Below are 27,977 nucleotides of genomic sequence, written 5' to 3'. Positions count from 1 at the left end.
AGACTACAGGAGCCTGGGATGATGGCAGTCTGGGTAATGGATAGTCTGTCATTTTTTAAAATAAATGTTTAGTCTGCACTCAGAATTTGTCCTTCTCAGATCTCTGATGGCCCTGACAACTAGGCTAGCTAGAGCTTTATCAGCTTAGCAACGTCAGAATATCAGAATTAAATTAATTAAAGCAACTAGGTCTCTTTAAAAAACAAAAGGAAGACAGGTTTGCCTTACTTACAAGCTTCATATTAAGAGATAAACAGGTTTCAAAGTCCCAATCCACCCCCCAAACCCACCTATCCTCCAGACCGCAGCTGCTCCCTGAGACACAGACTCAGCCAGCTCCAATTGGACCAAGAGCTCTGGATGGACCAAGAGTGGTTCCCTGAGACACAGACACCATTTGCACCAATTGGAGGAAAAGATGGGTAGACACCAGTGCAAGAATACATTCAGCAACATAAAGAGCAATATAGCACCACCAGAACCTAGCAGTTCTACATCAACAACACCTGAACATCCCAACGTAGAAGAAGCAGAAGAAAACAACCTTAAAACTGACTTTTTAAAAAAATGATAAAGGCCTTTAAAGAGGAAATGAAAAATTCTCTTGAAGAAATCAAGGAAAAGACAAACAAGAAACTGGAAGAAATCAATAAATCCCTTAAAGAAGACCAAGAAAAAGCAATTAAACAGATGAAAGAAACAGTTCAAGACCTGAAAACTGAAATAGAGGCAATAAAGAAGACAAACTGTAGATGTAATTCTAAACGGTCTTATTAAATCAGAAACACAGAGCCAAATAAAGAGTTAAAAGCCCAGAGATCGAGCAGTAGCCAAGAGCTAAGACCACCTTATCTTACCACTCACTGCCATCCTTCCCCTGAGAGAGAGAGACCTTCTTCCTGTGTCCTGTCTTTTTATTGCCTTTCTGTTCTGCCTTCTCATTGGTTCTAAACCCAACCACATGACTTCCTTGTCACCGCCTGTCTATACAGACCTCCAGGTCTCTATGGTTGGTACTGGGATTAAAGGCGTGTGTCACCATGCTGGCTGTGTCCTTGAACACACAGAAATTCTGCCTGACATGTGATCGGATTAAGGGCGTGAGCTACCACTACCAGACTTCTGCTTAATGGCTTGCTCTTAGCTCTGATCCCCAGGCAACTTTATTAACATACAAATAAAATCACATTTCAACACAAATAAAATATCACCATAACAAACGAGAGAATGCTGGAAATGGAAAATCTGAGTAAACGAACAGGAACTACAGATGCAAGCATAACCAACAGAATGCAAGAGATGGAAGAGAGGATCTCTGGTGTTGAAGATACATACAATAGAGGAAATAGACTCATCAGTCAAAGAAAACATTAAAGCCAACAAAATCATAACACAAAATGTCCAGGAAATCTGGAACACCATGAAAAGGCCAAACCTAAGAATAATAGGGATAGAAGGAGAAGAATATCAGCTCAAAGGCAGAGAGAATATATTCAACAAAATCATAGAAGAAAACTTGCGCAACCTAGAGAAGGAAATGCCTATGAAGATATAAGGAACTTACAGAACACTAAATAGTCTGGACCCGCCAAAAAAGTCCCCTCACCACATAATAATCAAACCATTAAACAGAATAAAGAAATAATACAGAATAAAGAAAAATATTAAGAGCTGCAAAAGAAAAAGGCCAAGTAACATATAAAGGCAGACTCATCAGAATAACATCTGACTTCTCAATGGAGATATGAAAGCCAGAATGTCCTGGATAGATGTTATACAGACACTAAAAAACCATGGATGCCAGTCCAGACTATTATACCCAGCAAAAGTCTCAATTACCATAGACAGAGTAAACAAGATATTCCATGATAAAACCAGACTTAAACTTCAACTCCCCACTCTCACCAATGGACAGGTCTGCTAGACAGAAACTTAACAGAGAAATAAGGGAACTAATAGACGTTATGACTCAAATGGACTTAATAGACATCTACAGAACATTCAACAAAACACAAGAGAATATACCTTCTTCTCTGCACCCCATGGATTCTTCTCTAAAATTGACCACATACTTGATCACAAAGCAAATCTCAACAGACACAAAAAAATTGGAATAACCTCCTGTATTTTATCAGACCACCAAGCCTTAAAGTTAGAATTCAACAACAAGACAAGTTACAGAAATCCTACAAACTCATGAAAACTGAACAATGCTCAAGTGAATCACCACTGGGTCAAGAAAGAAATAAAGAAAGAAATTAAAGTCTTCCCAGAATTCAATGAAAATGAATGTACAACACACCCAAACTTATGGGATACTATGAAAGCAGTACTAAGAGGAAAGTTCACAGCGCTAAATGCCCACATAAAGAAGTTGGAGAAATCTCACACTAGCAACTTAACAGCACACCTGAAAGCTCTAGAAGAAAAAGAAGCAAACTCACCCAGGAGGAGTAGATGCCATGAAATAATAAAAAATTAAGGGCTAAAATCAATAAAATACAAAGAGAACAGTACAAAGAATCAATGAAACAAAGAGTTGGTTCTTTGAGAAAATCAACAAGATAGATAAACCCTTATCCAAAGTAACAAAAGACAGAGAATATCCAACAAAATCAGAAACAAAAAGGGAGACATAACAACTAACAAGGAAATACAGAGAATCATCAGGTCATACTTCAAAAATCTGTACTCCACAAAAAATGGGAAATCTAAAAGAAATGGACAATTGTCTGGATAGGTACCATATACCCAAATTAAATCAAGACCAGATAGACAATTTAAATAGACCTATAACTCCTATGGAAATAGAAGTTTCAGTGCAGAATTCTACCAGAATTTCAAAGAAGAGCTAATACCAATACTCCTCAAAATTTTCCACACAATAGAAACAGAAGGATCATTGCCAAACTCTTTTTATGAGGCTATAGTTACCCTAATACCCAAACCACACAAAGATGCAACAAAGAAAGAGAATTACAGACCAATCTCCCTCATGAACATTGATGTAAAAATATTCAATAAAATACTGGCAAACCAAATTCAGAAACACATCAAAAAAAAAATCATCCTCCATGATCAAGCAGGCTTCTTCCCAGAGATGCAGGGATGTTCAACAATGTAATCCATCATATAAACTGAAAGGAAAAAAAAAAACACATGATCATCTCATTAGATGCTGAAAAAGCCTTTTACAAAATCTAATACCCCTTCATTATAAAGATCCTGGAAAGATCAGGAATATAAAAAACATACCTAAACATAATAAAGGCAATTTACAGCAAGCTGACAACCAACATCAAATTAAATGGAGAGAAACTGAAAGCAATTCCACTAAAATCAGGTACAAGACAATGGTGTCCACTCTCCACATATCTATTCAATATAGTACTCAAAGTTCTAGCTACAGCAATAACACAATGAAAAGAGATCAAGGGAATACAAATTGGAAAGGAAGAAGTCAAACTTTCACTATTTGCAGATGATATATGATAGTCTACATAAGTGACCCCAAAAATTCTACCAGGGAACTCCTACAACTGATAAACACCTTCACTAATGTGGCAGGATACAAGATTAACTAAAAAAAAAAATCAGTAGCCCTCCTATACACAAATGAAAAATGGGCTGAGAAAGAAATCAGAGAACATCACACTTTACAATAGCCACAAATAATATAAAATACCTTGGGGTAACTCTAACCAAATAGTAAAAAACCTGTATGACAAGAACTTTAAGTCCTTGAAGAAAGAAATTGAAGACGATATCAGAAAATGGAAAGATCTCTTATGCTCATGGATAGGTAGAATCAACATAATAAAAATGGCAATCTTACCAAAAGCAATCTACAGATTCAATGCAATCCCATCAAAATCCCAACACAATTCTTCACAGACCTCAAAAGAACAATACTCAACTTCATATGGAAAAACAAAAACCCAGGATAGCTAAAACAATCCTTTAAAATAAAGCAACTTCTGGAGGCATTACCATCCCAGACTTCAAGCTCTACTATAGAACTATAGTAATAAAAACAGCTTGGTATTGACATAAAAACTGACATGTGGACCAATGGAATCGAATAGAGGATCCTGACATTAATTCACACACCTATGAACACCTGATTTTTGATAAAGAAGACAAAACTGTACAATGGAAAAAAGAAAGCATCTTCAACAAATGGTGCTGGCATAACTGGATGTCAACATGTAGAAGATTGAAAATAGATCCATACCTGTCACCGTGCACAAAACTTAAGTCCAAGTGGATCAAAGACCTCAACATAAATCCAGCTACACTGAATCTGATAGAGGAGAAAGTAGGAAGTAGCCTAGAACGCATTGGCATAGAAGACCACTTCGTAAATATAATACCAGTAGCACAGACACTAAGAGCAACTATTAATAAATGGGACCTCCTGAAACTGAGAAGCTTCTGTAAAGCAACGGACACAGTAAATAAGACAAACGACAGCCTACCAAATGGGAAAAGATTTCACCAATCCCACATCTGACAGAGGGCTGATCTCCAAAATATATAAAGAATTCAAGAAACTAGACAGCAAAATACCAAATAATCCAATTTAAAAATGGGATACAAATCTAAACAGATTCTCAACAGAAGAATCCCAAATGACCGAAAGACATTAAAGGAAATGCTCAATATCCTTAGTCATCAGGGAAATGCAAATCAAAATGACTCTGAGATACCATCTTACACCTGTCAGAATGGCTAAGATCAAAAACACTGATGATAGCTTCTGTTGGAGAGGGTGGGGAACAAGAGGAACACTCCTCCACTGTTGGGAGTGTAAACTTGTACAGCCACTCTGGAAATCAGTATGGCAATTTCTCGGAAAACTGGGAATCAATTTACCTCAAGACCCAATGATACCACTCTTGGGCATATACCCAAGGGTTGCTAAATCATACCACAAGGACACTTGCTCAACTATGTTCATAACAGCATTATTTGTAATAGCCAGAACCTGGAAGCAACCTAGATGCCCCTTAGTTTGCTCGCCCCACCTGTACCTCCTGCCTGGCTACTGGCTTATCAGCGTTTTATTAAACCAATCTGGGTGAAAAATCTTTACAGTGTACAAGAGGATTATTCCACAGTATCTACCATTTAAAAAAGTAAAGAACTGTCTCTACAAGCAATGCTTGGGACACTACTCACATGTGTGTAAAATGATGGAACCACTTGCCTAATGCTGAACAGAAAAGCAACTCATACTGGATCAAAGACAGAAATCCCTAATAGCAAACGTAGGGCAAATCATTCATGACATTAGCTTTGGGTATCAAAGGCCAAGGTAACAACAAAGAACCAAAAAGCCAGAGAATTGAACTTTATAAAATTTTTAGAATGCTCTGCCTCAAAACACACTGCCAGCAGAGTTAAATGGCATCATAGAGATGGGGAAATAACGGAAAATCATGTAACTGACAAGGGATTGATACCCAAAATACATAGCGAACTCCTGAATCTTAACAACAAATAAAAATTCCAACCCAAAAAATGAGCAAAAGACTTGCATAGACATTTCTTCAAAAAGGTACGTGCATGTTTATCAAGCACACAAAAAAAATCACTCCAAATTACCAAATAAAACAAAAATCAGGAGAAACTCAATTCAAAAGTACAATGAGTTACCACCTCATACTTGTTAGCATGACTACTATTAAATAAAAAACAGAAAATACCAAATGTGTGCAAGGATGTGGATCAAAGCCCTCATCTACCAACTAACAGGAATGTAAAGTAGTTCAGCAACTATATTGGTTGCCTTTCCTTTGTTGTAGCAAAATGACTGACAGAATTAACTCACATTAGAAAAAAAATCCTGTTTTGCTCACAGTCTCAAAGCTCACAATCCATGATTGTCTGGTTCCACTGTTTCTGGATATGTGGCAAAGCAGAACTTTAGGGTAGGAACACAGAGTCTCACAGCAGAGATGAATGATGGCCAAGAAGCAGAGAGAGAAAAGGAAGAACTGGAGACAAAGACCTGCTCTGCATAACTACGATTCAGCTAAGTCTCCATCACCTCCCAACAGTCCACCAATCCATGACCCATCACTGATTAATCCATTGAGCTCTCATGATCCAGTTACCTCCCCAACACTCTATACATCCCTGCCATGAGGACCCAGACCCAGCCTTCAACATACATGCGTGTGCACACACAACCATGAGCTTCTGAGAGGCAGTTCAGAGTCAAACCATTACAGCAACTAAGAATATCACAGGATACGTGGATTTCATTTCTGTCTACATAGGCAAGAGAATTGAAATCAAAGTATCAGACTAGTTTATATACATCCCACGCCCACAAAAACGACATTCACAATAGCTACATCACAGAAGCAACTCATGAGCAAATGAAAAGATAAGCAAAATATGATACATTCATATAATGGACCTCTGGCTAAAAAGGAGGAGGGGAGTTTAGGGAGGCCGCAGCCAAAGACATGCAGTGATAAATGAAATGGAGAGTCGGTAAGGAAATTTCATTTGAAAAGACCAGTTACTTAAGCTACCTTAGTTTTCTAGTTTCTGCTGAGATTACACATGGCTTATATTGTCTCACAACCTAGAGCCTTTACACAGAAAGATACCTCCTTGTCACTTTCATTCTGGTCAAGTGCATTGCTGTTCTTGGGCCAACGAACCACATGCTCAGGGCAATGCAGATATAGAAGTTCTTTTAATTAGAAAAGTAGTAACTCAGGCTACACCAGAGGAGAGAGAGAACAGACAGTGAACACACACAGCAGTAGTGTTCTTCAGTGAACAAACTCATGTAGCCTCAAGGAGACAACCAAGAAAGGAGATGGAAAACTAACTTCCCATATAATTTTTATCTACTTATAGACCTAAGTTCTAAGTCAGAAGAAAGATATCTCTGCGGGCCATTAAGATCAGTCTCCTGGCTTCTTGATATCAAGAACAGGGTAGCAAAAAATGCAGAGACGTGAGACGTGGAGAGAAAACAAAAAAAAAAAATGTACTGAGAATACCCTCATCTGAAAAACAGCGCTACTTTCACAGTGTGGACGGAAAAACCTATATAAAGCGAAGTTAGCGCGATATGTTTTAGCCGGAAACTCATTTTAGGGCCGGGCATTAGACTTCCAAATCAGAAGCCCAGGGCGGAGGGCACAGCAAGTACCGCCCCGTCAGACCTTTCACAACCCCAGTTCCTTGGCCCGTTTCGCAACACCTTGCGCGACAGTTCCCGACGCGCTTTACGGCGCTCCTGCCGTGTTGCGCGGCGCTGCTGGACCTGGCGGCGGTGTCGGCCGGAGCGCAGCGGTCCACACAGACGTTCTGTGGCGGTGGGCTCGCGCTGGGATGACCGCGCGGTGCCCGGCCGCGGAGCGGAGTCATGGTGAGTGGCCGGCGCTGAGCGGCCCGGGCGGACGCGCAGACAGACTTTGCCGGCCTCCCGCTGGCTCCAGCCCCGATCTCTGCTGCAGGAAAACGTGTGCGCCTCCTGGGAGGTCGGCCTGTTAAGGCCCCCAACAAATCCCTCACAGTGGAAAAGCCTTGAGAATCTTGCAGCGAGCCTTTGCAAGCACTGCTTCCTAATCCAGCAGAAATCTTATTTCCACCGGTCTTGTTTAAACTTTAATGAGGTTCAAGGGCCTGTGGGTTAAAGTTCTCTTGGACGTCTGAAAAAAAATCACCCTTATTGTGGATAAGCAGGTTGACTTAACCTTTTCTTCTTAGTGAAAATCCCACACCCGACAGTAAATTGTGTATGAAAATTGCAGTGGTTTTTAATTTTTTGAGGCAGGGTCTGTGTAACCCTGGCTGTCCCAGAACTCAAGAGATCCACCTGCCAGTGCCTCCCAAGGGCTGGGATTAAATGATATTAAAAGGCCACCATCGTGCACAGCGTCAAAGTGCAGTGTTTTAAAGATTTTTTTTCCTTCTTTTTGCCAACAAGAACAGCAACAAAATGTTTCTTCCAGCAGGCTTGGTGCTGCACTCTGTCCACTTCCAGCTACTTAGGAAACTGAGGCTGAAGGATCGTAAATTCATGGCTAGCCTGGACAATTTAGCAAGACTCCACCTCAGAATAAAAGTGAACTTTCACAAAGGCTGGAGATGTAGTCCCACCAGTATAGCGCCTTGCATGTGTGACACCCTAGGTCCCATCCCTAGTCCTGACAAAAAAAGAGGGGGGGGGGGAGCCCACCTTTTACTGAAATGAAGGTTGTGAAGTGTTTGAATGCAGACTAGGTGGCCGTCAGATTTACTCTCTTCCTCCCTTACCAGGCCAGTACAATGGTAGCAGTTGGACTGACCATTGCTGCTGCAGGATTTGCAGGTTTGTCTATGGTTTGGGGGTGGAAGAGTAGACTGGTTATGGATTAATTTGCTTACTCTATTGATTTTGGTTTTAGGCCGTTATGTTTTACAAGCCATGAAGCATATGGAGCCTCAAGTAAAACAAGTTTTTCAAAGCCTACCAAAATCTGTAAGACCTAATTTTTTTTTGCTAAATGTATTGCCTGTATTTGAAGCCTGGAGCTGTCCTGTAGCCTGAATCCCACAGGAATTTCAGTGAGGAGCTACAAACCTTGCAGAGGTGCCACACTAGGAATCAATTGTCACATGTGACAACTGAGGGTGGGTGACCTTCACAGGTCTTTCCTACTCACATACTGTTGACCGCCTGCCTTCCCTCATCTGCTCTGTCAAACGAGACACAGGTAGCATTGCAGTGCTGTTAGAACTACATTCAAGCATCACACCCTGTTGTGATGAAGAACGAATCTGAACTGGATACAGCGCACACAGCTGCTGCTCTTCTGGACTTTTCAAAGTCCGCATCATGGACAGCTTGGTGTGCATGATTTCTGCTAAGGTTAAGGTCCTGATGGCCTAATTCCCCTACACTATCATAAAGTCTTGTTTTAGTGGTTGCCTTGAACCAGGTATGATACTGTTTTATGAGAATCAAGTTTTTATGAGGAATATGGGTGACAATGGTCTGCATTCACTCCTGGTTTTGTTCTTGTCTTAAATCAACAGTTTGTTCTAGTTTGACTAGAAGAAATGTATGCTTGATACTTGTAGTAACTTATCAAGCTAAAATACCTTGGGAAATACACTTGTAGTTCTCTGAAATGTACTGTTTTTCTTTATTGTCTTTATTGATTTAACCAACATTCCATTTACTTCATTAATCTTCCCTTCCAATTCAATATCCCTTTCAGGCCTTCAGTGGTGGGTACTATAGAGGTGGGTTCGAACCCAAGATGACAAAACGGGAGGCAGCATTAATACTAGGTGTAAGGTAAGCGTTCTGTTCGCTCTTAATATGTGTAAGGTAATTCCTAGTATTTTCCTGCAATTGAGAATAAGGTAGTTCCTCGGGACTTTGTCCCAAGAAGACATTGATTTTATGTTGGTTAACTCCTTCCATGAGAATCTTTAAGCCTAATATTCCTATAGAAGTACAGGGCTTTCACTGAAAGAACAGGTTATGTATGACAGTGCTCACTGCTGCCTCGAGTGACCTGTAGTGAAATTCTGCCCCCATTTGCAAATGAAGTGTTGAGTAAGAATTGTCAAGTCAACTACACTTAGTTCTGTTTTTAAGCACTATAATTTGGTTCTGACTTAGAAAATGCATTTTACATTTGTGTGAGGCTTAGTGTTAAATATGGCCCTTCTGTATAGTTTCTGTGTGTGTGATTTTAAGTAAACTGAAGCAACAAATTGTTTCCCTTTTCAAATTAGCCCTACTGCCAATAGAGGAAAGATCAGGGATGCTCATCGACGGATTATGCTCTTAAACCACCCAGACAAGGGTAAGTAACTATTCAGTTTTTATTAAACATGTTGGACTAACTGCTACTAATAGGATAACTGATTCTTGGTAGTTATGAATGTCTAAACGTGCATATGAGCAGTCTCCCAGGCGTGGATCACATTGTAGTGTCTTAAATAATGAAATCCACTAGATACGGTGACATACTCCTGTAGTCCCAGCACTCAGAGGGGGCTGAGGCAAGAGGATCAAGAGCCAACCTGGGTTGCAAGGGATACCTTCTCTCACCGAAACAAAGGTATAATCAGCAATGTAAGAGTCTTTGTGATTTGGCAGTAATAATAAACATTAATACTGCTTTTAGGTTCTGTGTTTGATAAGATATCTCCCAATAATGGAGATCACAAACACTAAATACTTTGGTTGGCTTGTTTTTAAGACATCTTGCTATGTAAACTTCATGACCATTCTGCCTCAGCCCCAAATGCTGGGATTAAAAGCGTACACCCCAACTCTTGGCTTTGAGTTTTATTTATTATTTATTTGTTGAGTTTTGCTATATTTTTGCATAGATTCATAAATATTCATAAATAAACAAGTGCTAAGTTTTAATTAAGGAAAACTTTTTAAGGGGCTTCCATTTATAGTGGACACTTAGAACAGGAAATTACCTATTTGGAAACCTATGAGCTGAGCTGTTTGCTTTTGATGAACTTCTAAGTAACCTTAACTGGTAAAAGCAAGGGATTTGACTAACAGACCACACAAAAATCTATTGTCATGCACAAATCTTTTTGCTTATAGGAAAAAGGGTATTGATAAGTTTAAACAGGACAACTGTTTAGTATTTGACTTCACTGTGTAAGGAATTTAGCTTGAAATACTTAAGGTCTTCTGATGTTCAAGATGCTTAGGTAGAGTTCATACATATTCTACCAGCATTCTCTTGATGTTCTTCGATGGACTGATTAGCTGCTCCATCAGGTTAGTAAAACAGCAAATCTAGATAATAGAAAGGGTCAGCTAATATCAAGAGAGGAAAATTGAAGCGGGAAAGGATATAAAACAAATAGGTCTTTCCAACATAAGCTCAGAAGCCCCTGAGAACAGGTAACACAGTGGATTATGTTCACAAGTGCTTAGTTTCAGGCACTTGTGTGGGAAGGGCTAAATTTTATTTCAGTCAGATTTTAAGGTTTTTAAAGGTAAAATTTTTGTGTGAAAACACCTCATTTCCCATTGGTCAGATATTTTACCCTGTAATTTGGTGACCTATTTATAGTTATCATAGTTGCTTTTTAGAGAATGAAGATAGTATTTCTGTTAATGCCCGGGATCCTCGAAATGCAAGTAGCTTTTGACAGATTTAGAATCTGTGCTCTAAACTATGTCTTCCCCCTCCCCTTTCTTCTATAGGAGGATCTCCTTATATAGCAGCCAAAATCAATGAAGCTAAAGACTTACTAGAAGGTCAAGCTAAGAAATAAATGTGATGAATTTTAAGTCCATTAGTCTATGTATGAGTATGTTTTTGTAATAAAATACCTCAGAGCTATAATTTGTGTAAATGGCTTGGCATAAGCTAAATCAATGTCTTGGTTTATTTTGTTCAAATTTGAGGATTTCAAAATTAAGACTATAGTATTAGCAATTATGAGTACAGAGTCACACCATTTGAATATAAACTGTTCATTATTTAGAGAAATTTTGGTACTTATGTTACTCTTCAAGGCTAAGGCTTTGCTCTGAGAATGCCCCACTGCAGTCTACTCAGACAACCTAACTATTGAAGCAGGGATTCTTTGGGAGGTAAAACTCAAGGTACAACTGGCCTAGGTAATTGAACACTAATTCAAAATTACTAATTTAGCTAGAACTTTCATCTAAGACATTTCTTAGGTAGTTCACTGGCAGTTAAATTTCAGTACATTAAAACTTTCTTTAAAAATTAAGACTGAGTCTCTTAAATTATGTAGCTCTGGCTGTCGTGGAACTATGTAGACCAGGCTGGCCTTGAACTCAAGAGATCCACTGTCTCTGCCTCCCAGGTGCAGTGATGAATGCTGTATGCCACTACACCCAGCTACATTAAAACTATAATAATTTCAGTGTATGGGCCCTGTTAATTTTTAAAATTCTTAGCTAGTCCAAGTTGTACCTGCTTTGCTTTTTACATAATTCATTTAAAATGGTTATGACCAAGCTTATCTGTGAATATAAAATCCTCTCAATATTAAAATATTGAGAGCCAGTTGCAGAGCATGCTTTTAACCCCAGCATGTGAAAAGCAAGTGCTTTTGTTTTTCAGCCTCAACCTTTTACATACTGTAAATCCAAGGGACATTTGAAGGCAGGTAACTTTGAGTCCAACATTCAAATATGTAAGGACTTAGGTCAGGAGGTACAATCCCTAGCTGGTGGTCCCTGTAGCATTTAATCCTGTCAGCATTTTACTGCCTCAACTTTCAGTTAATCAGAGCATGCAGAGGTTAACAAGGTGCTGTTTGAATGTGGTCAAGGGCACTAAGGGGATTAACAGTAGATGATAACTAATTACTAGCAAATAGCTCTGGATTATTTTTATACCCTTGCTCAAAGTCCTTATAAGCAAGTGCTAAAAATTTGTGATGAGGTAAGTCTCCCAAACCTGGTCACACTAGGGAAGAGGCCAAGTCCTGATGAGGTAACTTTTTTTTTTTGGGGGGGGGGGGGGTTTCAAGGCTGGGTTTGTGTGTGTAGCTTTAGCACCTTTGTTAGCACTCACTTTGTAGCCCAGGCTGGCCTCAAACTCACAGAGATCCGCCTGCCTCTGACTCCTTAAAGGCGTGTGCCACCACCACCCAGCTTCAATTCACTTTTTAAAAATATTTTTCTTTGATTTGCATTGGTGTTTTGCCTGCAGGTATGTCTGTATGAGGGCACAGGCTCTCCTAGAACTGGAGTTACAGTTGTGAGCTACCATGTGGGTGCTGGGAATTGATCCTGGGTACTTTGGAAGAGCACTCAGTGCTCTTAAACCACTGAGCCATTTCTGCAGCCCACTACAGTTCATTCTTCACAGCAGTTATGTGTTCCTAGTGGAACAGGTTCTTGTGAGCTTCTAGGCACATGCCTCTCTTTGAACAAGACTTATTTAATATATTTCTTGCTTCATTATTAAAGTCGGAAGCACTACAGCTTAACTTTGGCATATACAGCCTTTTCTTGTTTTGAAGGACACAGCACTACACCACTACAGTTAAGAGGATTAGAGAAACCACCAATACAAAGCACACAGTGTACACACTGCATTGCCCTATCTGAATTCATGGTATTAGAAATGATCAGCAAAGCATGTTAAGTGTTGATGTGGGTTTTATGTTAGCAAGCAGGTCAATGCACTTAAAGAATCCATGGATGAGGGTATCTAAAATATTATGGTTTATAATCCAAAGTATTAACCTTTTTTTTAATCTGGCCATTTGAACTAATAATAAAAAAAAATGTTTCAGGGCTGTAGAGATGGCTCATCCACTAAGCCCTGTCTGCTCTTCTAGAGGACCCAGTTTGATTCCTAGAACCCACATAGCAGTTCACAACCACCTATAACTCCAGTTCCAGGGGATCTGATAACATCTTCTGGCCTCCTTGGGCACAGCCTGCACACATGGTGCAGACATACTTGCAGGCAAGACACCCATATATACAAAATAAAAATGGTGTTTCTATGAACAATAATAAAGCAGAGTTTGGTTAAGATTTAAAAGCAGATTTTTGAAAAACAAGTAGTATTACAATATGCCCCCGAGCAGTCACCCATTAACTGCAAAGGACTGAGCACTGTAGGCACAAGTACCTTTGAGTGTCAAATGCTGTGCATGCCTGTTAAAGACAGGCGCCAAAGCATTGAAAGCCTTTCATATACTAAGGAGCACAACCATTCACTGATAGTAATGTTTTTTTTCTCTAGGTTTACCTTTCCAAGCTGAAGAATCTGTATTTCATTGAAAGCTCTAGGTGTAACGTTTAAATGCCATACTTGTAAGGGCTCTTAGAAATAGGATCTGTAAAAGGGCCTTCTCCGTACTATTTTTCTAAGTGCTTAAAGCCTCCTGTATTGTGTTAAGCATTCTTAGTGTATCTCAACTACTATGTGTTTAACACAAGGAAACCAAGGTTTAGTGAAGTGACATGTCCAAGGAGACAGGGCTGAGTGGGAAAACCTGTTTCTTTTCATATTCACACTTCCATGCCCCTAACTTCTGTCGTTAACCTTTCACAGTTCTAATCCAATCATCTGCTAAGCATCCAATTGTTTACACACACATACAAAGTGCAGAGGTTTGGACTGTTGCCATAAGCTAGGCAAGCACTTGCCAACATTCCTCTGTCAGGTACTGTAAATGGAGACAAAGGGTCAGGAGCAGATCAGTGGCAAAGCAATAGCCTAAACTTGGGGCCACAGGAATCAGACAGTAAGGCTAAGGTGTGGGGGCCAGATACCACCCCTGAATGTTTTCGATCAGGAGCCATCCAGCTTTGTTTTTGAGAGGGTTTCATTGGGGCGACACCCCTGAACCCCAACAATCTGTGCCCACTTTCCCAGTGCTGGGATTATAAACCTGTACTCCAACATCTGATTTTAATGTGGGGACTGTACTCAGATCACACTTACATGAAAGCACTTCACTGACAGCTGCGTCCCCAGACCCTAGGTAGCTTTGAGCAAGTCTCTAAACAAAAGGATAAATGGAATAAAATTTTAAGGACTATGAAGAGCAAAGCGATTAGCTAATGAAATGACTGAACCCTGGACCTGTCTTTCCCAGTTTATCATATTCATTTATAGTTTGATTTTCTGTCCACAGCTTGCCTTTGGTGTTGATATTGCTAGGACAGAAGCCCTAGCTCACTGTCTTTAGAAATTGTAGTAGTCCTCAAAGTCAATCACATCTTTAGCAACCATGGATTTTTAGCAAATCCAAGAGTACTTAAGGAAGCATTGATACAAAAATGATACTGTCAAATTTTGTAAACCACTATTCCAGAAGTTAGTTATCTAAGACCCTTTACACCTGCATATTCTGAACCACTGAGAAGTACTAGGGGAAATTACAAGGTAAAAATTAGAGCCAGTAAATGGCTCAGTGGGTTAAGGACACTTGCTGCAAGCCTGGCAAGCTCAGTTAATTCAGAGTTGATGGAGTGAACATCCCCCAAGATGCCCTGACCTCCAAGTGTCCCATGGCACAAGTATCCCACTTACAAAAATGTATTGAAAAAAAAAAAAAATCCAGGCAAAACCCTAAACCTGTAAACTGCAATCCTTCTAAGTTTGACTATGTCCTACCTTAAACCTTACACACAAACGATTAAAATAAACAAGACAATGTTTCACCTCAAGTAAGTGTTAGTAAAAATTACTATCTAGACTAGAGTACTCTCAGATATGTGAATTCATAACATCTTTTTCTGATAATGACCTATAAAGGTGAGTTTTCAATTCAGAAACCTGAAATTAAATGCCGTCACCCTTGTAATAGTTATGAGAAATTTACATAACTCAAGTTCAAAAAACAGCACATAAATCACACGCTATGTTAAAATATATTTAATACACTCATTGGCTAAGAACACTAGAGCAAGTAACCCTGAGTACAGGAGACATCAATGCCCACAGTTCTACTGTGCTGAGGCAGAAATGGGATGTTAGTGCTTCTCCCAATCCCTGTGACCCAATGACAGGGCGAGTCCTGTTATGGTGTAATCTGGTACCTGTTAACACATGCTACCATAATAGTAGTCCTTGGTGGTGGAATTAAAAATAACTTTGCTTAAAAGCAACAAATCTAGGCAAGATGGCTCACTGGTTGAAGGTACTTGGGGCCAGCCTGGCAACCTGAATATACTCCAGAACCCACATAGACATCCAAATTAATATAAGGTTCAGGCAATAAATATGAACTAGTTTATGCCTAGTAGAAAGCTTTTGTTTGCTAAAAATGGTTTCAAACTGCAAGATTAGTAAATAGAGTAATTTTAGAATTCATTAAGATACAACTACCAAAATATAGAGAAAGTTAAGAATCTACTAAGTGTAGCAGTGCTACTTAGGGCTGCCAGGCTGTGTAAGAATTCTTTTTGTGTTGAGCCTAACTGGAATGTAAGGAATGGACATACCCAACACACACCACTACAAGTATTTTCACACTCTCAAGGTTATGGGACATATGGTTAAAATGTTACTTCTAACTCCTTACATATAGAGAATAACAGACACAATGGCTCCTAATTATATGCTTTTTATCTATAACATCTCAAATTTATAAGAATTAGACAGTGGTTTGTGGAAAATCATGGTCAGGTCTGCCTGTACTCTCAAGTACTCAGAAGGGTAGAACCAAAGTGAAGGCCAAACCTGGTCAACATTTAAATAAATCTGTACAGCCAGGTAGAAATGCTGGCTCATGCCTGTAATCCCAGCACTAAAGACCTGAGGCAGGAAGAAAAGCTAAGGATTCAACTGTTTCAAAGTACTTCTTTCACAGGGTCCTGGGTTCAATTCCCAGTATCATCAAAAGTGGAATTTTTAAAAAAGGTATTACTTTATTACAGATTACATGTGCCTCTACCATCCAGCTTTAATGGACAACACCAACCCCTTACTAAATTTCTAGTGCTTTTACTTAAAACATGTAATTAGGTTGACAAAAAACTGTCAGTAGTTGGTCATTTTTGACCCCCTAAGAGTAATAATTTACAATGAAATAACAACCCTAATCTACAAGTATGTTTCAATCAGCAGTACATACTTTCAAGTTAATACCACTTGTTCAAAGATTAGGTGTATCCAACTGGAATTAATTCCAACAGATTAAACCTAAACTCTTACCATATTAAAAAGGTTAGGAGCAATTATGACACCCCAATTAAAAATGTTAGGAGGTAATGAGTTGATATGGGGGAATCCAAGCCATAAAAAAGCAAATTAAGACTGAATAAGATTTAAAAAACACACCATCCTTTTCAAACTCTACAAAATTCTAGGTACAAATGTGATGTTCCTTTACTGACAAGACCCATGTCTTCACACATTCTGGTCAGTTTCCCATTTGCTTTTCCTTAGCATACATATACCACAGACTTATAAGAATCCTAATTATTTGAGCCACAAGAAAATTGGAATGTCTGCAGAGGACATATCAACTTATCCAGAGTTTCCTCGGGTTACAATGCCCAAGTCAAATCATAGCTACAGCAATCACTCTGGATTAACGGTGCTAAGACTCAAGAGTAAACCATTTACAGCTTCTCACTTCAGACTCAGTGCCTCACCATTGGTTTCTTCAGCTTACCAAGTATTATCATCTGTACTTTAAAGAAAAAAAAAAAAAAAAAAACTCATTTCAGCAAAATCCCTTGCCTTTGTCTGAGCAGCACCTCGGGTAATTTCCCAAGAACTCATTGGATTGACATGCTGCTCAGTTCCACATGAAAACTTTAGAACTAAGAATTTTTTTTTCATCCTTGCTTGCACTTTTGGTGGGTGGGGTGCACAAGAATCCCAGAATCCTTACTTTATCCCCCACCCCCACCCCAATGAATCAGGAAATCAGATCATTTTTGCCCCTAACGTAATCTGCACTCCTTCATATTCAGTTCAAAATTACATGTAACCTCATGGGCCTCCATACTTCAGTGTTTTGAGCTGCCAAAACCTTTCAGATTATACTTTCTGCATTCACATTTTGTAGTATGTGCTAGACCAAGGACTCCCACTCATAATCTAACCAAGGTAGCAGCCAAAGTACCAGAAGCAACCTGAATCAACCTGTTACCTCTGGGGAGGTGGATTTTCACTGACACTATATAAAGCTCTGACCAAGCTATCTGCAAGAAAAAAAAAAAAAAAATCTGACAGTTCTTTGGTGCTGATTCTTAAAGAGCAAGTCACTGGGTGGTTATTTTCAGGTAATGAAATCTCAGCTCTTATCTTAAAGAACTAATTATTAAATCCTGCTCCTCCCATGTTTCATCAATACTTGATTTTTAACAGCTTGGGAATTAAAATTTTTTGTGGGCTAGGGATGTAGCATAGTGGTAAAACACCAATTCCCATCAGACACAAAATTCTTTGTCCAATAATTCAGTTAAATCTGTGACCCACGTACACAGAACTAAGTAATTAAGAAGCCAATTATTTAACTTGTTTTTAAAACTTTTCAAAATGAGGTTATGGTTATTTAATCTGGTATACAAAGTGCAAGAATTTCACTTAAAAGTTCTATTATCAGGACTATTAAAGAGTTCAAAAAAAAATCTAGTCTCAGTGCATGTTAAGCTCCATTAGAATGTATGTGATAGGCTATGGCTACACATACTAATGAGCAAATTGTCCATTTGTAACTATATGTGAATTATCCCTCAGTTCATTTATAAAACAAGCTCAACATTTTTATGAACATAATTAACAAATTATGCACATAAAAAACTTCAAATGACAAAATTAAAGCACTTCCAGCAGTCTATGTAACACATGGAGCAAAATCCTAAGTCCACAAATATTTCATTTGCTCAACAACCACAGAAATATACATTTATCGTTAAACTTCCATCTGAAAAAAAAAAATCTCTTCATAAAATTAAGTCTTCTGAATATTTTTAAACTTTTAATTACTGATTTTCAATCACTGGTATGAGAACCTTCAAAATCATTTCCTTGTCAATCAAAAAGCACATTATTGGCCTATTACTTAAAAACTGCTTACCACATGTTAAAAAGTTTTTTAATAAAGAACTAAAGGCAAAAGTAAAATGCTTATCTTCTGCCTCCCATATCTTCCACAACTTACTTTTGATTAGAATTTAATATGAAGAGGTTTCTCCAACAGCAAAGACATATATTTTCAAAACCATTTAACAGCCAAATTTTTAAGTGTTAAGACTTTAGAGGGTTCATTACAAAATGATTAAGCAATTAGCATTTTAATACTAGATCTGAGGCAGAATAAATGCTTTTGAAAAGCAATCCAAGAACGCTCTCTATTCTAGGCCTATGAAGTAATCCTACTGCTTTAAAACAATTGGCATAAAAAGTAGAAAGTTAAAATCAGCAAATGGAAGATCAAAGTTTATTTACTACCTGCATACAAAAACATATTGCACATCAAACAACCAAAATCAAAAAAGGGGGAAAAAAGGAAAAAAAAGAGGTGGGAAGAAAATGTGAAAGATACTCTACTGAAGACTAAACATGTAGTTTATACAGAATAAACCCTCTGGAAATTGATCTTTTCAGTAGTTCAGGCTATGTCTGAATGGACATGACTAATCAGCTTAGTGTTTCAACTAAAGCTATGTTTGATTTCTTTAAATACTGTACACTTTAATAAATAAACCAAACAAAGCCTCAATGTAGAACAGTCACTGCCAATATCACCCAGTGTCCCTGCAGATGAGTTAACATATGTATTCCAGTGGTCTGCAGACTTGCCTCTACAAACAGCATTTAAAAAACACGTAACAGACCAGTTTCCAGACTAAACTAATGAAGAAAATTACAATTCAGTGCAAAATATTTTTAAACTGCTTCATTCTAGTTTTCCTCAGGTGAAGAAGTGGTTGCATATTATTAAAAATGTAACAAAAGCAGCTAATGCTTTCATAAAGAATATTACGTTTGGGACCCCACCCCACCCACCTCCCCCCATCTCTGCCATATTTTGAAAACAAAATAACATTTCCTATAGCCAGCAACTTTTTTTTAATGTTACATACACTATTCTCAAGGCACATCTGATGATATATTTTTAACACAGTAGGTGTCAAAGTATGTTTAACATATGATTTCTTCAGGATCCCTCCCCTTTCTGAATTCCAAATGGAGGAACTGAAAGTGCGATGTAAGACTGGCGATCCATATTCTATCTTTGGCAAGCTTGTACAAGCACTATTGTAACTGTAATGTAAAAGAACTGTAAACTAGGAACTTCCTTCAGTTATGAAACACCATTCAGGACCGCTGCTTCTTGAGTGCTTTCTTCTTTTAAGTTCTTAGTCTTTTCTTCTCCTGGAGTACGCGGTAGTTTAGGAATTTCATCGCCAGAAGCGCTAGTTGGACCATTTATTGCCTTTTCTGAAGGACCATGCTCTTCAATCACATCTTTTGCCTGTCAAAGGGAGACAACTTTTTCAACATCTTTATAAAGAAATCTGTAGCTGAGGAAGAAAATAACTACATAAACATTACTTTTTAAAAAAAAAAAAAAGATAACTTTCATATGCCATACAGAAAGCATTTTAAATTTAAAACAAATACCAATGCATTCCAGTCTCGGGGTTTTTAAACTACAACATCTCTAGTACCTATGAGTGCCCATATCACAAAAAGCACCTGCACTATTGAATGAAACCTGTACTAGTATTGTTAAACCAGTGGAGAGTTCACCATATAAATGGTGTAAGTAGTCAATACAGTAGGGTAAAACAACAATCACCCATTTTACTCACCTTTCTGAAACTCCTATTTATGTATTAATCACTGAAAACATTTAAAAGAATTGTAACTTAAAGGGTCTATTCCCACTACTGACAAGAGGTATATAGCAAATCAAGTAAATGCTGACGTGCTATCTATCTGGCAAGTGTCTCACGCTCAAGCATGCATCAGGGGCCTGGGATAAACCAAGGATCTTCTTTAAGTATCTTTTAGGGGAAACAAGTGACCATACAGTAATAAATAAAAAAATAAATAAATCTAAACAATACGGAAATAATAATTAAAAAAAAAAACCTACAGGTTAAATTCTCCTTACCATTTCTTTCTTGTTTTTAGCCAAAGTTTCCCTTGGGAGGTTTCTTTGTCTGCTCTGAGACTCAGCTCTAGAAATATAATCTGCAACTGTGACTGTTAAAGATGAGAAAAAAATTACAGGTGTTGAAAAATATTTCTAAATTTTATTATGGATAAAGAGTAATTTCACTATTAAAGTAAACTAAAGGTGGGTCACCCAATTTCAAAAATTTACGCTGGGTATCCACCTCTGAACAAAAACATAGCTTGGAAAAATGTGCCTATGATTTTAAAATTTAGCTGGAACTTGAGGAAATCTAGATTGAAGTCCTTTCCCCCAAGAATCCAGCTATCTCTTGGTTGAGTCTAAGACTGTGGGACGAATTTGGTGTAGCAACCACCACAAGTACTGCAGGGCAGTGTTCTAAGTCCAGGGTGGTGTCGGCCACCATTAATGTATGTGTTGGGGGTGGGGGGTGGGCGGCAATGTTGGCACAAATCATGATGGGATGGTTAAAAATTTTAATGTTTTATGTTTTTTGGTTGTCCCTCTGGCCCAAGAAAAACAGCACAATTAAGGTGTTGAAGTGTGGTGTTTTGTGGTTCCTTCCTACCATTTCATGCTAGACAGCATTTAATCTATCTGATGTTCAGATTTTAAGAAGTATAGGCAAACTAAGACAAAAAAATCACAATCCTAATGTGGTTAGACACTTGTCAAGGGTGGGAAAAGAACAGAGTAAATAAATACAGAGATGCTGTCTCATCAACGTTGCTCTCTTGCTAGGTCTTAAACATAAGATAATCATATTAAGTAACGAATTAGGAAACAGAGTAAACTATCATGCTAATAAATGACCTATATTAGTATCATGCACTGGCCTCAGGACTTGAAACTCAAAATAATTAATTTTACATAATTATTTTCTATCACAGACCAGTTTTAAGAAAAACCTCCATTTGTAAAAATTAAAAACAAGTCAATTTTACATTATTTAAAGCCACCACGTCTGGGGAAAAGACCATTATAAATCTAATTAGTCCATTAAATTAAATCACTTACTAAAAGGCTGAATTGTATTTTACAATTCATTCATCTTAATAATGCATGTGCTAACATTAAGACTGAAGAACTCTCTAGTAATTCATCACCTTATAAGCATCTTGAATCAAGACTTATTAGAAAACTACAGATATTTCAAATCTAAAACTGCTTTCCTTCCAAATTATAAGGAATTCAGTATGCTCATTCTGAAGCCTTTAAATGGCTCCTCGTTTTAAAATCACTTTTAAGAAATTTATAAACATGTTTCGCAATACTCTGGGAGAGGAATATAATCTACTCATTTTGTGTACTCTACAGGGCAACAGAACTGTCTTGAGAATGACTGTAACCATGGGTAGGGGACACGCCAATGAGTATTTTGTTTTCATAGTGCAGACCTCAGTGACACTTGGAGGAATCCATCTACTTCAAGACATTGCTGCAGACATTATCCAACGGAAATGTGTGCCAACAGTTCTTAGACTCTTTCACCTACTCCTACATAGAATGAAAACTTTGATGTAGCTGTGATTCCAAAGCTAAGCAGCACTTAGTTCTGTTCCTTGCCACAAACAAAAGGAGCCAGTTAAGTAACTTATTTTATAGTTCTTACGGAATACAGCCCCTTAAATTTCAATAGAAATTGAAATTTCAAGGAAAAACTATAGACAATTTTGTGGCATAATCAGCACCATGGAATTCAATTGACACCACTGTAGTGTTTAAGCACAGGGAAGACCACTCAATGGATAATTTATATACAACTAAGAGCAGCTAGAAATTCTATGAAAAGGAAAAACAACTATCAACTTTGTGTGTGGGCTGTCTCCCTTGCTGGGGCACGAAGAAACTGTGAGGGACTGGAAATAAAGGAATTTGGTAAGAGGAAACACAATGGTTCCAAGTAAGAGTGAAGACAGGATCAGATATAGTATGCAATAGCACATTACGGTCAAATGATCAAAACTCCAAATTAGCCATTTCAGTGAATTCCATTCAAATTCATCTAACTTAGAAGAAATCCTGTTCTGATATTTTTATGTCTGTACACTTAACTATGATCACTGGGGCTTAAATTACGTTGAAATGTAGTCCAGGTTAATAAGCCCATACTGATAGCCTGGATTTTCTTATTTACAACGTAGGGCTAGAAAATATTCACTGCTGTGCCACCTTCAAAACTGAAATTCACAACCTCTTCAACTAAAACACAGTTCTAACATTAAGAAGGGGAAGAAGAAATATAAAAGGAAAACAACTTCTTCAATAGTGTTTGATTCTTTTTTACATGTCCATCTATCTTTAAAACATGAACTCTTCAGAATGGGAATTAATGCCCTTACCTAGACTTCCCAAATGTCTCTGTAACCTCTATACTCAAAATAAAGATTTACAGTTTACATTATTTGGGGGGAAACACATGAAAATACATGTTTTGGAAAGAATGCAAAAATGGATTGGTTTGAAAGGGGTTTATTTCTACTGCACACAATTTCTTCATGGTGAATATACAGTGATTCTCTGTACAATAAGAAATGAATTGTGTTCAAAATATAGACATAGCAAACATGTTTCTTTCCAGTTACCAAAACTTGTGACAACATAAAATATTGAATGAAACTAAGTAAATACTATTTGAATGATTAGTATGTGTAAAGGAAAACGCACCACACTACAATAACACAAAAACATTAACATGCATCCTCTTTTAAGGAAAAAGACACTTCTACATTTTGTTTTTAAATTTTGAGTATTTTAATTCCCACCAAAATGAGGCGCCCAATCTAGATATAGTAAAAGCAGGCACCATGCAAAAATTGCCTAGTTTTGCCAATCAACCTTAAACACAATTCACACCACAGCCCCTGCAATGGCAGTCCCCACCTTAAGTTTGAGGAATACTGCCAAATGAATAAAGTCTTGGAAGTATTTCCATGTAAGAAATTAAGACACAACATTAGTTCACTTAAGACTGGATACTAAACATTGATACTGTGAAGGAAGAATGCATTGTCTTAGCAGTGTCATTAGTTGAATAGCTTATGCAATGCAAATTCTGAATGTATATACACACATGTGAACATGTAACTATATTTAGAATGCAGACACATGACATTTTTTTCATGCTTGTGACCTGACACCAACAGGCCCACTCAAGTTACCTGGCTGTCTATCTTCTGCCTGACCCCTGAAACGACGCCTGCGGCTACGATTGCGTCGCTGGGGTTTTTTTTCACTATCATCTGTAATTGCAAAGTTTACCATCAACTATTCTGGCAAAAAATAACAAAACAAAAAAGAACAAACAAAAAACTTCTTTCCTTATTTAAGAAAAGGAAAGAGAAACTTTTAATTAAACGTCGAAGGTAAAGCATACAAAATCAACAAAGTATTATATACACTTTTGTAGCATAAAGCATTCCTCTCCGGAAATTAAGAGGGCTTTAACTCATAATAAAGCAAACTGTCATATGTAACTGAAACTACCACCATCATTCAGAAAGAGATTTCTCTCCAACATATTTTGAGTTTCAAAGTTAATGACATTTTAGCCCCTTAATAATAAATGCTCACACTATGCATCTCCCCAAATGTACCATAATTATTAAAAGGGGGTGCTAGTTTTGTTTGTGGACAATAAGATCAACTGAGTATTTGTACTGATTTAACACTATAAAAGGGCACTTTAATTAATCCTCCCAGTTTCTGATAGTTTGACAAATAGGAAAACTAGACACCCAAGACAAGCAAGTTATCTCCCTCATTTAAAGACTGAAAAATCACTTGTGAATTGCATACTTAAAAAACAAAAAGGCTCATCTATTACCAGTATAATACAATCACACACACACACCTTTTCCCTCAATGCTTACATACCTAGCCCATTCTCATTAACTGAGGCTGTATCAGATTCAGTCATTCCATCCATCAGAACAGCATCTTCATCAGTCCTTCGTCTACGAGACCGCCTACGACGGTTAGTACTGTGATGAGATTCGCTGGCGTCAGTGTCTGCAGTCTGATCTGATTCTGTATTATCAAGTAAGCTGTATGGATTGCTGTCTGGATCTTTGAGCACTATATTCATGTCAGAGGCAAGAAATAGTCATTTAAGAGGACTGCACTTAAAATGCTTGATCTACTGAACTACATCAACTAATTGTAAATAAACTCTAATACCCCCCAATAAAAATATAGGCCTGAAATAAAAAATGTTTTCTTCTTATCACTAATTTATCTGAAAATTAAGATGATTAAATAAAATTTTAATGGGAATGAAAAATTGTAAATAAAACAAAAGGTTATTTCTTAGCTTTGTAATGTTTCCTTTGAATTGTTTTACAAATAGTCAGCCCTCTACATCCTCACATAAAACTATAGAAGGGGATGTATCTGTATTAAACACGTAGTTTTATTCCTACATAATTTTTTCTTACTACTGTCCCTCAAATAAATGCAAACTACTTACATGACATTTTCGCAGACACAGGTAATCTAGAGATGATATAGAACAGTGTGCACAGACGATGTGTTAATATTGTATCACCTTTCATTAAGGATTTAAAAAGAAAATCTGTGGGGGTTACTGAGACCAATCCCCCATAGATACTGAAGGATGACTATATCAGAAAATACTGTACTTTCTAATTCTGACATTCACACTCTTAAGATAATCCTACCCAGAGGGTAGAAAAATAAAAATAAAAATGAAGAATAATATTCAGCTACAATGTAGTGAATCTAAGAGAGCCTTTTGTTTCTCTTTACGTTAAGATGACTGCTGCTACCCAACTATTTCCAAATAAAATTCAGCATCTGCACCCAAGACCTAAGAAAAATCAGCTAACTATAAACTGAAACAACCAAAACAAGTCTACAGAGGTGTCACAAACTAAACCAGGCTGAACTAGTAACTGGTTATGAAAAGGACAATGAAACAGATGTTAACTTGTATTCTAACTCTAAAAACAAAGCATCGAGTGAAGTTAAAAAGAATGGTTTCAAGATACAAAGTAAAAGAAAAACACCTGTCTTCCTATGTGCATCTACTTCCAACACTCAAATTACTCAAATTACAGAAGAAATTCACCTAATCACTATTACTATTGTTTCCTTTGGTAACAGCTAGAATCTTTGCAGAAGATACTAAGTTTATCTATTAATTATAAACACTACGTAAAATATTTATTTTGAAGTTCCACAAAATATAATTGTATAATAGTAACAGCATGTAGTGTACATTTTAATACAAAAATTACTTCCCTGAAAAGACTAAGCTAAACTTTCCTAAATAAAACTAAACTTAGGACCCAATGAAAATTGAGAAACAATTGAAGCTAAATACACTTCCCTTCATTTTATGCTGATTTGTTTCATTGTTTGTATGTTAACATATTTGGGTTTTTCTGGGGTGAGGTGGGGGTGGAGGTTCGAGACAAAGTTTCTCTGTGTAGCCCTGGCTGTCCTGGAACTTGCTCTGTAAACCAGGTTGGTGTTGAATTCACAGAGATCCACCTGCCTCTTCCTCCTGAGTGCTGTGATTAAAGGTGTGCACCACAACGGCCTGGCTTTAATATGCAAAGACTAACATTCTAAAGGATTTAAATATTTTTAAAATATTTAAAATGAGATATTTAATCATTATAAAGTATGACCTTCTTAAAGGACATGTAAGTAATAACACTCATTTGCTCAGAAAGAGCATTCTAGAAACAATACCACTCCATGGTGTTAAAAAAAAAAAAAATCCAATGACCACAGCCAACAGATGCTTGCGTGTATGACTTCTTCATCTCTACACTGTATTTATGAACATGTGATGTGCCCACAGAAGCCACAAGAGGGCATCAGATCCCGCTGAGCTGGAGTTGCAGTGCTATGAGTAGCCCACCATGGGTGCTAGGAGCCTAGCTCCCTATTCTACAATAGCAATAACTGTTCCTAATTGCTGAGCCACCTTTCCAGTCCCTCTATGTTCCTCTTTACAGTTCAATTTCTCAATAAAACAATTGAATTTACTGTCCTCAAACTGTAGCGAAGAATTCTTGGGAAACAAGAAAGTATTACCTAATTACCAAACACCCCAAATGGGAAGGGATAAATATGATTCTCAAAGCAGAGGACAACAACCAACTGGAAGTTCTAACCTATATATTCCTATGTAAACCTTCACTGAGAATTGCTCTCACAACTTTGTCTCTATTAACTAACGGCTACACAGTCTACTATTTTCTCTAAGACAGTAAGCAGAATCACAAATTCTGAAAAATGTGTGGCTCTGAGGGAGGAAGTAATTCTTGTAGGGTTATACTGTTTACAAAGCATGAACACTGACATAGTATGTAAAAGACTACCAGAACTGATGGAGGATTTGCCACCACGTGGTCCACCACGACCTCGACCCCCAGAAACACTTCTGCCTCTTCCTCCTGGGCGTCTCCTGCTGTCTCGCTGATGGCGACTCTCTCGATCATCTTCTCCTGCCAATGACCAATCACTCAGCTCATCCTTACGCTCAGACTCTGTTTCGGAGGGGTTAGACAGCTCAGAATTTGTACCTTGGGGTGGGAAAAAAAGAGAGAGACAGTATGTAAAATAATTAGGTCACATATACAGATGCTTAAAATTTTTCAAAACATTGTCTGCTGAGCATCATTTAAAATAAGTATAGTAATTGCTCAGAAGAGAGCAAAATTAAAAACTTTAAATTTCATATGCAATTATCAGATTCAACTAACAATTAGAGGAAGCGTACACTATGAAAATGCAATTAATGTCAAGGTTTCTGCTCATTTTAAATTGATAGCTTAAATCATCGGTACACCAAATGTTACTAATACCTAAAGATAAATTTAATCACATTCAGAAAAATTTAAGTCTTAATCAACAGTGACTCCAGTGTGTATTTTTTTCTCTCACATTTTAACATCTTTAAAATCAGAACAGTTCTTATAACTGCTAGTCTTTCTTAATGGCTGGGAGTTTACTTGTCAGTTAATATACATAAAATGTTTTATTTACTGCTACCGCAGATTAGTATAACATTAATGTTTCTGAGAAAACAACTACTACCTAACAACTAATAGAACAGAGACAGGACCAATGAAATAAAAGTCCACATGACTATCTCGTTCAGAAATTGATTTTTAAATTTATACAATTTAACTGAAAACATTACATTTCACTGAAAGTACTGTTTGTCTACCATGCCATGTGTATTTTTTCTCTATAGATCTACAATTGGTATATATGTCAAAAGGCAAAACTTAATCTCAGTGTCCCAAATGTGTCATAATGTGTAAAAATTCCCCCTTGATACATGAATTTGTTGCATGAAATACCTAAAAGTTGACTGTTATTTAAACTCCACG

At 37.5% G+C, this 27,977-nt stretch overlaps 2 protein-coding genes across 7 annotated transcripts in view; one reads left to right on the top strand and one right to left on the bottom strand.

Annotated features, from left to right (window-relative positions):
* Window positions 1-7,237: 7,237 nt before the first annotated feature.
* Window positions 7,238-11,348, top strand: Dnajc19 (DnaJ heat shock protein family (Hsp40) member C19). 2 transcript variants are annotated; one of them, XM_059265354.1, is made up of 6 exons: window positions 7,280-7,396; window positions 8,290-8,341; window positions 8,418-8,491; window positions 9,234-9,313; window positions 9,760-9,830; window positions 11,207-11,348. In XM_059265354.1, exons 1-6 carry the CDS (start codon window positions 7,394-7,396, stop codon window positions 11,275-11,277), a joined length of 351 nt encoding a protein of 116 aa, XP_059121337.1. In that variant the 5' UTR covers window positions 7,280-7,393; the 3' UTR covers window positions 11,278-11,348. The 2 variants fall into 2 exon arrangements, with proteins under 2 accessions (XP_059121338.1, XP_059121337.1); XM_059265355.1 differs by lacking the exon at window positions 8,290-8,341 and having other exon boundaries at window positions 7,238-7,396.
* Window positions 11,349-18,886: 7,538 nt separating this feature from the next.
* The window catches only part of Fxr1 (FMR1 autosomal homolog 1), a 54,804-nt gene continuing 45,713 nt past the window's right edge, over window positions 18,887-27,977 (bottom strand). For 2 of the 5 annotated variants that reach the window (XM_059265348.1, XM_059265351.1), the window contains 5 exons: window positions 26,961-27,164; window positions 24,484-24,684; window positions 23,769-23,849; window positions 20,584-20,675; window positions 18,887-19,938 (listed from right to left, as the gene is read on the bottom strand). In XM_059265348.1, the coding sequence (XP_059121331.1) occupies window positions 19,768-19,938; window positions 20,584-20,675; window positions 23,769-23,849; window positions 24,484-24,684; window positions 26,961-27,164 (749 nt within the window). In that variant the 3' untranslated portion in view covers window positions 18,887-19,767. The remainder of the gene's footprint in view (window positions 19,939-20,583; window positions 20,676-23,768; window positions 23,850-24,483; window positions 24,685-26,960; window positions 27,165-27,977) is intronic. The other 3 variants (XM_059265350.1, XM_059265352.1, XM_059265353.1) reach the window with 2 other exon arrangements.

This window comes from Peromyscus eremicus, chromosome 6, assembly GCF_949786415.1.
Source record: "Peromyscus eremicus chromosome 6, PerEre_H2_v1, whole genome shotgun sequence".
Taxonomy (NCBI): Eukaryota; Metazoa; Chordata; class Mammalia; order Rodentia; family Cricetidae; genus Peromyscus; species Peromyscus eremicus.
The sequence above is the reverse complement of the archived record's forward strand: the minus strand, read 5'-3'. Positions and strand labels throughout refer to the sequence as shown.

Excerpts from the sequence above, each read along its gene's own strand:
- Dnajc19 (XM_059265354.1), top strand. Across the intron at positions 8,342-8,417 it reads TGCTGCTGCAGGATTTGCAG|GCCGTTATGTTTTACAAGCC; the intron begins GTTTGTCTATGG and ends TTTTGGTTTTAG. Across the intron at positions 9,314-9,759 it reads GCATTAATACTAGGTGTAAG|CCCTACTGCCAATAGAGGAA; the intron begins GTAAGCGTTCTG and ends TTTTCAAATTAG.